General features: G+C 36.8%; 1 protein-coding gene across 1 annotated transcript; it reads right to left on the bottom strand.

Annotated features, from left to right (window-relative positions):
* Positions 1-941: 941 nt before the first annotated feature.
* LOC132286375 (E3 ubiquitin-protein ligase ORTHRUS 2-like) lies at positions 942-9,988 on the bottom strand. The gene is made up of 9 exons (XM_059788701.1): positions 9,337-9,988; positions 6,784-7,316; positions 6,057-6,182; positions 3,566-3,668; positions 3,410-3,471; positions 3,231-3,333; positions 2,765-2,909; positions 2,248-2,465; positions 942-2,038 (listed from the first exon to the last, which is right to left on the bottom strand). The coding sequence occupies exons 1-9, from the start codon at positions 9,823-9,825 to the stop codon at positions 1,535-1,537; spliced, it is 2,283 nt and encodes a 760-aa protein (XP_059644684.1). The 5' UTR covers positions 9,826-9,988; the 3' UTR covers positions 942-1,534.
* Between the last annotated feature and the right edge of the window lie 1,863 nt (positions 9,989-11,851).

Genomic DNA, 11,851 nt, shown 5'->3' with positions numbered 1-11,851 from the left:
GATAAATTAAAGATACGACATATTTTGTAGGAAAAAAAAAAAAGATTAAGAAAAGGGTTTAATTAAATAGCTAAACAACAAATTTCATGTTTCCTTTTTCTAGAGTTCTGGTAGATGAACCTCAACAAAATTACTAAAATCCTAACACAAAACTGTGTGGTGTGATAATATATAAATTTATTCTTTTTTATTCTTGCAATAAGTTAAAAAATTAAATAAATAATAAAGATGAAAGAGAGACTTTATAATTGTAAACTAAAACTAAATTAATAATGTAAATTAAATTTTAAATATAAAATCCTGTTGGGGTAGAGGTGCACTTGGGCGGATAAGAGCCCAATCCAAGCCCAACCCAAGCTATAAGACTTTTAAGTTTCAACCCAAATTCAATACAACGCATTCTGCAACCCAACCTAAGCCAATTGAGCTCTTGCCGAGAATTGGGTTTAGCTTCAATTATTTGAGTAATGATATTTAGACTGAATTCTCATGTCTATTTCTCAAGTTTACGAGACATTTATTAATTTGATATAGTGGATAAATCTGAAGGTAGGTCACATTCTCTACATCAAATGAATAAGAACTCTTAAACCCAACAAATAAATTTGAAAATTCCGTCTAAGAATTATTTTTCTTATTTGTTTTATTAAGTCATGATATTATGATGTTAATTAATATCATGAGTTAATAAGATTTAAAGAAAAATGTTGATCATCATTTGAATACACACAATAGATTTTGAAATTATAAATATAAAGTAAAGTCATAAGACTGTACTATTACTATGCCATCCAAGTAAAACCACTCATGCACAATTACATGTCTTAGAAGTAATTCAAAACCTGATGATCCATTGAAATACAAATATTTCAGGGCAGGCCTTTCAAGCACACATGATTAATTAGCAGTAACGCGAAAATTCATTCTCAGTTGGTATCACGACCGTACAGTGATACTTAATATGAATGATCATGACCGTACAACGATACGTAATAAACAAGCATAGCCCGCACATGTGAACGATCACAACCATACAGCGACATTTAATAGACAAGCATAGCCCACACGTGAACGATCACGACCGTCCTCCAATGTACGGTCCCACACATGAAAGATCACAGCTGTCCTATGCTGTACAACAATAGAGGATTCCAAAAAAATGACTTCCAATACAATAATAGTTTCTTGTGACAATTCACATTTCATAAGAATCTTAGAAGCTACTTGACGGGCAAGGAGAAACTGTTTGATAGTAACATTTTTGTATATCATATGCTTTCAGGCTCTGCATCAAAAATACAATGTGAAGCATCAAAATACAAACATGTGTATAGCAGTTTGGCTGAACAAAAAATGTTTTTCAAAAACTTGCCAAACTACCCCTTCTGTAGGGTTGTGAATGCCTGAATCACTGGCCTCTACTCAAAAAAACCACTTGAAATTATTATAACCAGTTTGATTATTCAACTGATAAATCTTCCAATCCTAGCCACCATCCAATTATGTACCAAATTGTTTAACCAAGAGGACAAAATCAGCGGGAATCGTCATCCTCTGAACCCACATTGAGAGGACTTGAAGGTGAATCGATTCCTTCACCGGCCGCATCTTGAGCCATCTTGTTCTCGGCCTCTGCCCCACCATCAGTTTTCTGATTATTGGAAGCTCCTTCAGCAGCACATCTTTTAAGAACATGCACTCGAGAATCGTCTTCTTCATTGGACTTCTCCCCGGTTTTCATCCCATTATCATCAATCTTTGATGAGCCTCCTCCAGCATCAGTTTTTTTCCTCTTGTTAGTCCTTTTAGGTTTCTCGCCGATTGGAGGATCAGCATCAACATTCTTTCGCTTGGAAGCCTTTTCAGGCGAGCACTCAGCCTGAGGAGTAGGCAAATCATGTTCTTCACTCCCATTCAAAGCATTAGAACTCTCTTCCTTCGCAGCACCTTCCTCTTTATTGCATTCCTCCATGGTATCATCATCCTCTTCATCCCTACATTGGAGTTTCTCTATGACACCCATTATTTCTCTGTTAACCTGTATGGAGGAGAAAATACGTATAGAAAGTCAAAAGAGAGAATGAATGCCAAGTTCTTTGGGAAGGTCGTGTTAGAATTGATGGGGGTGCGAGAGTGCCCTCATTTTAGGTTTTATTGTCTTTTACTCTATATTCAAGGAATCAATGAAAATCAATGTGCAAATAAATTCTAATTTCCCAAGAGTAAAATAATGTACTAGTGCCAAACCTTCGGGTTTTGAAGGAATTCTGAAATGTCAGTATGGCAAGTCGGACACTTCATGACATTCTTCTGTGAGCGAAGTGTCCGTCCACCAGCGGTTGTCCGCTCTTTCACGAAACTCTGGCCAGCAAATACACCTTCCAGACAAGGCTTGCAGAAGTTATGAGCACAGGGAGTTGTGAGAGGGAGAGTCATCACATTTTGACAAAGAAGGCAACTAAATCCTGCAAGGCAGAGACCATAAAAATTCAGAATACCGTCTCACCAAAGCCCAAGAGAGACAACATTTACACCAAAGTTCAGACACTGCTAGAGAAAGTTGACCCCTCATAAGAATACTTGGTTATTGGCACCTGGACAATAAGACCTAAGCCAGCAAAAATCTAATTTTCTTCAGAATTTGTAGATCCCTAAAAGCTTTTTTAATCCTCTTATGACATACAGACCAACTTATCCACCAGGTTTCAAGCTTTAATGGTAACTACTGATGACAAGAAAAGAAAGCGGGGGGAGGGGTACCAACCTTTCAGAAGCTTCTCTTTTACAGATATCATATGAACTTTCCTGATTGCTTTCCTTGTACTCTTTTCACCTTCGGCATTTCCTGTAGTTACTGGTTTTTTGCTGGGAGGTGGTGGTTTTTTCCATTTCCAGCATTCTTTTTCCTCCTGAGATACAAACCAGAATAATTGAATTAGAGAGGAAAAAATGCTAAAGCTTACAACAGATGAATTTAGCCCCCAAAAATGAATACCAGAGTATTTGGAGAGTGGAGAAAAGGAAATAAAGAAAGAGAGGGAACACGTGCAAAAATCTATCAGTAATTGAAGCCCTGAAGTAACGTTGTCTAGTGAACTTATTTATGGCCATCTATGTCCATAATCTGGAGTAGAATCATGAGTAGTTATTTAAAAGTTGCTATAGTAATGAACAGCATACAAAATCTCAAACCAATGAAGTTACAGATTAAAGAAACGGCATTCACTAACATCATAATCCCATGATGGACTCTCCTTCCTCTCGGTAACGTCGGTTGCTTGTTTAAGCTCGGGAATGACTGGCAGGGGTCTAGGCCGGTCCCCATACACATCGCTGCAATTAAAGTTGTTGAAATTATTAGCAATAGTTCAGTTACAGAGAGAGAATAAAAAATGGACCAAAGACAAACCTCGTCCATGGTGCAGGATCATTGTCACATCTCACAAAGAGGTACCTGCAGACCTTGAAGCCCTAATGGCAGCAAACCCCATCAGTGGACTTATTATTAAAGTAAAAAAAACAACCTGATAGCACACTTTCAATGTATTTGCTTGCAAATATTTACCTGTTTTCCAACCTTCCTCCAGCATTTATCTATTCTGTAGATTCCATCATACCGCAACACTTTCTCCTCTGGGGCATAAGAAGAACGCTTCTCCTTATGCGACCTTACCATTAAAAAGTCAATGCCACATAACTATCAAGATATATCTATAGAGCTATTCACAATGGGGTTTGGATAAGAAAAGTACAGAATTATCAAGGCCATCCAAACATAAACTACTCACTATTAGATCCAAATAATTTAAACCAGACAAAAGATATTGAAAAATTTTCCCATACATACCGACCGTCTAACTCACTAACCAACAACATCTGGATCCAGAAAATATGATATTTTCCAAAATCCAAATTAGAGATGCTAAAGTTTGATCAAGATGATATTACTTTAGACTAATTCTCTTCAACAAATCCAATCCAAACCAAAACCAGGTCACTGGATAAGAGTGTCTGAAATCACTGTTTAGCTCAGGGCACACAGAAACTTACTTGCGCTCAAATAGGTAAGAATACCTTAGACTATCTTAAAACAATGTAAGCTAGCATAAGACTATCACTATATGAGTTGTGTAGTAGTCAAAAATATAAACAAGTTCATCAATAAAGAACCAAGAGTGAACCCCGACCATAACTAACATGCATAAGCCAAGCTACAATGGTACTTGTCTGCTTTGAAACAGTCGATCATAAAAATGTCATAAAATCAACTCAATTCAGCTGAGCTTTATGCCAGCCAATTATACTTGCCAATCTACGCGACAGAATTAAATTTCATTAACGTACAAATGTCAGTTTGCAAATTTCCATGCAAATAATAGATGGGGGGTGCAGTTCTCATGTGTAGCAAATGATGAGAGTACCAAATACAGGGTCACCAACAATCTGACATCAAGGTTTATAAACTTCACTAGTGACTACATTTACTAGTGACTAATTCAGTCAATTGGCTTACAGGATTCAGCCTACCATGCAACACCATTGTCTGGATGAGCTGAGTCTGTATAAATGCACCAAGCCAAAAGAAGTTCTAAACACTCCAAATTTTCCCAAGCTCAAGCTGCTTTAGAAATTTTTGGCACTGTTTCAATTGATAGGAAGCACGGAAACAGATACGGGACATGGATACAACACAACACGGACATGGCGACACGGCAAATCCTAAAAAATTAGGACACGCACCCGGCGGGGACACGGCAAATAATAAATATTTATTTTTATATATATAAATATTAGGGGACAGCGAATTTTGTTTTAAGAGGAAAAAAAATAAAGAAGCATCTAGGGTTTGTGAAGAAGAATAAGAAGAGAGAGACCATCCACCAGAAGCGAAGCTAGGTACGATGGGAGAACATGAGAGTGTCAAAGATGATCATGCTAGAGTTTGAACCTTTGAACTAAAATATACGCATAAATATCTGATTGTTTAATATAAAGTTATTTTAGAACACAACTTCTTTTAAGTAATTATGTAATGACCATCATATTATTGAAGGCTATTAAACAACTTCTCATACTTACACTTCAACCTAGCTTGCTTTCTAAAACTTTCTTAAATTCCAAAAATGGGACACGCATGTCGTATACACATCCATGGCGTGTCCACATCCGTGCCGTGTACAAATATTCAAAAACATAAAATAAAAAATTCAGACATGTGCTACCCGGCGGGTGTCCATGTCCAACACGGGTTCTTTGCCCTTTTAGGTGTTTCCGTGCTTCCTAGCTCAATTGCCAACAGCACCATATTTATTTATTATTAGGTATGTTTTAAGTCAATTATAATAGAGTCCTATATTTTAGTCCATAAAATCACAGTTGACAGGCATATTATGAAGGTACTATAAATAAAAGCTAAGCTGGGCAAAAAGTCAGCTTGACTAGTTCAGTTACAGCCTTAATTGTGCCGATCATTCCATTATCCATATCTTACAATCCAAAAAGGCTATGCAACAAGGTAATTATGATGTTCAAAATTTCACGAAACCAGAAACTGCATGTGTGTTAATATCCTTATCTTACAATCATGTAGTTTTATTTTAGTTCCAGTTATTACCTGAGAACAGAACCATCCATGCATACCATAACAACTTTGTTAAATGACTGATTTTGCAGTCATATCCATATACTCTTATACCAATGAACAAGTGGTTCACCTTTTCAAGAAGCCACTTTTTTTTATAGAAAACGCACAATCAGAACTTCTAAAACCATGAAATTTTAATAGGAAAGACTACAACCGATATCCCATTATCTAACATCATGTAAACTTGAAGAGAGAAACCCATTATCTAAGATCATGTAGACCTGAAGAGAGAAATGATACAGTAAGTTTCTTTTCTTTTCTTGCTTTTCTTTTAAGTTTTTGACCTGTAACTTATTCTTCATAAGATAGATCAGTAAGATGAGAAATAATCCAGTCACAGAAATAAATTAAAAATTAAAAAAGAAAAAAGAAAAAAGCAGGAATACCAATACACTGGTGACCTGGTACATACCTAACTACTCGAACCGGATAACCTTTTCTGCAGCTAACTCGTAAAGCCTCATTACTTTTATCAAATGTCTGATCAAATGATTGTTCCTTGTTAGTCCTTTTGTTACCACTAAGATCCCTTCCACCACTGTTTCACACCCATTAGAACCAGACCAATGTCAGACAAGCAAAGGCAAAAAACAAAGCAACCATAGTAGAAACAAATTTATTATGGTAGTTGATAAAGGTGCCTAACTTAAGGGGAAAGAACACACGTGGTAAATGAAAGTTCAATTCCACACAGAGCATAAAAGAAGAATGAATAAAATAGTAGTCCTTCCAAGCTACAGCTGAGCACACTCTGTGTGATCTTAGAACATACATGATACAACATGTTCAAAAGTGAAAAAGGCATAAAGGAGGTCAATCTCATAGTAATGATAGAATGAGACACCACTTGAAGAGTCAAAGAAAACTAGGATATTAGAAGGGAAATAAATGCAGAGCCCATGTAATGAATCTGCATTCAGTATCACTTCCCCTCCAAATATGGCAAGATAATGATGAAATAGCATTCAAAAACCCTAAATCATGAAACAAAACGGTAGAATACTTGCCAAACCAGTCCATTTTAGAAACCAACAAATCCAGCTTTTATAGATGTTCAATGCAACTAATAGATGAAAGTACTAGATTATATGGGGTCAAATGACAACAAATATCAGTTCAAGTGTAAAAAAGTCGCAAACCTTCCGGTGTAGAGGAACCACTCCCCGTGATCCTCATCGTCCTCATAACCTCCTGAAAGTACCACTGATTGTGCACCGTGGTTCGATTGTCCACAAATACCTGAAACAGGCGGCAGGTGAATACCCCATTGCCTGCATTCTAGCCGACCCTCCCAACACTCCCCAACCAAGACACCCTGGTTCCTCTCTGGATCGTTCTCAGCAAGAATCGGACCGAAATGGTCAGGTGCGACAGTGACAAATATCCTCCCACTTGCCGCATTGGCCTTCCCTGCCTTCACTGCTCGCTCTGTAGTATATGCCTTATCAGGTCGGTTTTGGTTATGCACAAAATGATAAACTTTCTGAAGCCCTCCTGTGGCATTTGATTTTGACATTTTTGCCATACGGATGGCAGCCACAAGTGTAGAGTTGATGCGGGGCTGACTTGCCATTTTGGCAGGAATACTGGAGCGACACTTTATACAAGTATGCTTTCCTTGTCCCACCCATTTCTGGAAGCATTTTAAGCAGAAATTGTGGCCACATGGTGTCTGGGAATGAAAAGTAAGATCTTCAGTAATTAAACACACCTAAATTTGTTTCGCTAACATATCCTCTTACTTGTATGAGGTACATCTATGACTCAGATGCAGTTAAATGAAGCCGTAAGTTGACACTGAACTGCCTAGTCCATGACTCCACAGAACACCAAAACAATGTGAAATGTCTTTAAAATAATTTTCTATTAAATTTCAGAAATAAAAACCCACTTGATCCATGAAATTTTATTCATGAATACTTCAGTCAGGGAGCCGACAAAATTCAAATATGCAAATCTGTTAACGGAAATGTCAGAGTATTAAATTTCAGAAATTGAAACCCACCTGATTCAACACCAATTATCAATTAAGGAAATTTATTCACAGTCAGAGAGCCGACAAAATACAAATATGCAAATCCATTAACTGAAATGTCAAGAGTATTATTATAATGTCAGTGCATCCCAACATTAAAAAAGGGCCCACTAAGTTGGTTTTCTTTCTCAGATTGAAGAACAAAAACCTCTTCATTTAATTTCTGTCAATGAAATTGCAACTCCACAGACTATTAAAACATCATAAAATGCCTCCGAAAATGACTTATTCCATACCAGAATAGAAATATCTACTTAACCCAACTTCAATTGCCATATCAGGCAAGTCAGGTTGTTCATAGTTCCTACTCAGGACCACAAAAATCATTGCAAATAAGAAGTTCCATTAACGGAAATGCTCAAATATAATACTATCTCTGCTTCCTGACATCAAAGTGGAACCAGGCAAGTCAGGTTGTTCATAGTTCCTACTCAGGACCACAAAAATCATTGCAAACATGAAGTTCCATTAACGGAAATGCTCAAATATAATACTATTTCTGCATCCCGACATCAAAGTGGAACCACCAGGATGGTGAACAAAACCCTCGGAGAGCAGGACTGGTGAAAAGAAGCATTAGGATACACCTATTTAACTTCCTTAACTTGCATTGTTGCCACTGTCAATTATTATGGGGCATTAGAAAATCCTAGAACAAAGAGAGAAGCAACAGAACAGGAAGGACAAATACATGAAGTAGTTCTACAGAAACTATGGGGTAGGAAGGGGAAATACAGTAGATGATATATAAGAGGTAGATCACCATTGAAAGAATGAAGCCACAGATGGCTCATACAATCTAAAGTTGAAGGGAAAAAAAAACCCTACTGAAAGAAGAACAGTATTAAGCAACAAACTCAAAGTCAAAATAAGGCAATTTGACATCACATGAAGTATGAACTGAATTATGAACCCAAAAACTCCATAAGGGTAATCCAAAAACAATGAGAACCAGTTTCACTTATAGACTTGTAGCAGGAAATCTATTTAGGAAAAATAAACATCAACAACCAATGCCCTCTGGGAGTTTCCATTTCTGTTATCCAATACCACAGAGCATCTTCAGAGAGAGAAATGTATAATAAACATAACAGAGCTCTTAATCCTAATGAATGGCAAGCAAATGCTCACATATAATACCAATGAGATGAGAAAATGTGCATTTATGCAGCTGAAATTATATTTATAACCAAACACATACCGGAATAGTAACAAAAAACGGATAGAAACAGTAATCCGCAATTGTATCCCCAAAAAAATTATCAAAACTTCATCAAAATTTTGAGATAAAAAACGTATACGGAAAAGATCTATAAAGCTATAAACACAAGAAAATATGTCTTAATTCAAAAAAAAAAAAATTATTATAATTATTATTATTAAAAAATAAGCATATATTCAAATTTTCGAAATACTATGCATTTGAACTGTAGAGAGAGCAGTCAAAGCTTTGATCAAAACCTCAGGCATCAAGAATAACCCGAAAATAATCAAAAGAACGATAGACCTGAAGTTCGATCCGAAGCCAATGTAGAGCCATGCAATAGAGATTCCCTCAGATAACAGACACTCCAACATATATATACACACACACTCAAATCCTGACAATGCAAGACCAAATCGAGTGACAAAAATGCACAGAACAAAAATTCAATACCGTGACAGGCCTCTCCGGCAACTGTATACAGAACGAGCACTTGAAGGTCTCATCAAGAAGATCAAAAAAATGGTTCGTATCCTCCACCTTCTCCTTCCCCTTCCTCTTCGACTTCTCTCCGCCGTCGCCGTCGTCTTCACCGGCCGACTCTGCGCCCCCGCTCAAGAGCCGTTGTCGCTTCTTCGCCTTCTCTCTCTCCGTCAGCGACGCATCGGCCTCGATCGCCCGAATCGCGGCGATGAGCCCACCGGAGGCGTCGTCTCCTCCGGCGACGGCAGATTTTCCGGCGTCGGCGCCGACGAGTGTGGTACAGTCCGGACACCCCCACTGGAGTGTACCGGATAGGGTTTCGGGCTTGACGGCCAGGCAGCTCACGTGCCACGGCGTGACGCACGTGTTGCAGGTCAGCTTCTCCTCGTCCGGTGGCTTGTTTTTGCAGAGCATGCAAATGCCATCTCCGTCGCAGGGAAGTTGGCTATCGTGCGCCATTGGTAGCGCTGCGCACTGTCGATAGATTGATACAAAGAGAGAGGGAGAGAGAGAGAGAGAGAGAGAGAGAGAGAGACTGGTATCTAGAGAGTAGAGAGAGAAAGTGTTTATCAACCGTTGTGTAGGGTTTGCTTGGTTTACTTCATTTCTTGTAGAGAGAGTGAGGAGTCTATATATACACTCTAGTATATATGTGTGTGTGCATATATATATATAAGTATATTAATAGTATATTATATAAGTATATTAATAGTATATTGAAAGGTTGGGTTCAATTCATCCACTTTATTGAAAAAATTGGTTGAAAGTAGCAGTATAGATATATATAATATTACTGTATAAAGATTTTTTATACAGTAACTAATTTATGTAAATTATTCCAATATGGATATAATAAATTACTATTAAGTTTAAGTGAATTAATTAGTATATGAAAAATTAATAAGCTATAAAACAAATATTTAAAAGAAGTACTACGTACAATTTAATTGAATTAAAATAGTAATATTATATGACTTTAAAATATAGAATATAGAATGTGTACATTGCCATATACATATAGAGAGAGAAAGTGGGAAAAATATAGCGAGAGGGAAGGAAACCGTGGTTACTGGTGACTGTGGGTTTTGAAAAAGGGTCGAAGAAGGGGCGGGGTTTTGAATATCTGACATGATCAGGTGGGGTCGAGTGTAGATTATTTGGATACTCTACTGAAACTATTGGTGTTGAGCGTCACAAGTCAGAAATTGGACAACTTTGTTGACTAAATTCAAAGTCTACTGGTGGAACTTTTGACTTGTTTCTAAGCACACGACTAAATTGAAACGTCTGATTATTACTTCGTATTTTCCATTTGAAAAAATTGGAAAAGTTGCGAGAGAATGAAAAGGACACCGGATGACCCCATATGACGAAAATGTCCTTAAAACAGTACTTTATTACTAGTTTGCAATACTGGTATTTTAGTTTAGGAAAAGACCACTAATGCACGTTGTTGCAGTGGGTGTTGCGATAATCACGTGTTGTAACAAATATAATTTTATTTAGAGAGAGAATAAATTTGACGATCAATTTTATTTACTAATTACATAAAATAGAGATTTTATTTGCTTTTTAATCTCGATAAGAGTTCTTGTTTAACTCTATGAGTTGAAGTCGTACAAAAGATGAATTGCTTATTTAGTATTATTCTTTGATTTAGTATAATGTTTAGCAAAAATAAACTCCTTTCTTTTTCCTTCTAAAGAACAAATGACACATTTTCTCCAATGTTGGTTCAAGTTGCTCAAAGTTTTAGTGGATAAAAAGTTTGGATGGTCAAAGACATATATAAAAATTAAGGACTTGCTTGGTTTGTAATTCTGAAAACAGTTCTTAAAAATTTAGAAACAAAAAAATTTTCAAAGAATAATAAAAAAACAGTTCTAAACATATATAATTAAGTTTTTAAAAAACTCAATAAAACAGAGTTTTTTGTACAAATTTCTATTTTCAATTTTCTGACAGAGTTACAAAACCAAGCAAGGTCAAGGGTTTGTTTGGTTTGTAACTATTGAAACAGTTTTCTGTTTTTGAAAAACTGGAAACAGGAAAATATATAAAAAAAAAAAAAAAAAACTCTACTTAATTCAATTTTCTGAAAACTCAGTTATAAAAAATTCTGAATTCTATTTTCAGATAATAGTCTTTCATAATTCTCTTAAAACTATTATCTGAAAACTAAACCTATATAATGGCCATTTCATTTCCAAGTAAAAAAAATTAAAAATTCAACTTCCCAAAAATCCCTCATGTTCCAAATCCAAAAACCACCACTACTTTCCATCACAACCACCTCCGCCTTTCACCACCACCACCACCGACTTCCACCACCACCACCACCGCACACCGCTTTCCATCGCTGCCGCCACTTTTCACCACCGACACCGCCTTCCTTTGCCGCAACCACCACTGCCATCGCCATTACCTTTCACCATCACCATCACCTTCCACCACCACTACCGCCGCTACCACCACCTTTCACCAC

This window comes from Cornus florida, unplaced genomic scaffold (genome assembly GCF_030987335.1).
Source record: "Cornus florida cultivar Cherokee Brave unplaced genomic scaffold, ASM3098733v1 CherokeeBrave_3.0.0_Hap2_Chr11, whole genome shotgun sequence".
In the NCBI taxonomy this organism is placed as follows: Eukaryota; Viridiplantae; Streptophyta; class Magnoliopsida; order Cornales; family Cornaceae; genus Cornus; species Cornus florida.
This window is presented reverse-complemented; position numbering and strand designations above follow the sequence as displayed.

What these genes read in the sequence shown, in the direction of transcription:
- LOC132286375 (XM_059788701.1), bottom strand. Translation starts at nt 9,825, where the DNA reads ATGGCGCACGATAGCCAACTTCCCTGCGACGGAGATGGCATTTGCATG. An exon ending in GGAGGAAGGTTGGAAAACAG is followed by an intron (nt 3,472 to 3,565) that starts GTAAATATTTGC and finishes TGCTGCCATTAG; the next exon opens with GGCTTCAAGGTCTGCAGGTA. An exon ending in AATTCCTTCAAAACCCGAAG is followed by an intron (nt 2,039 to 2,247) that starts GTTTGGCACTAG and finishes TCCTCCATACAG; the next exon opens with GTTAACAGAGAAATAATGGG.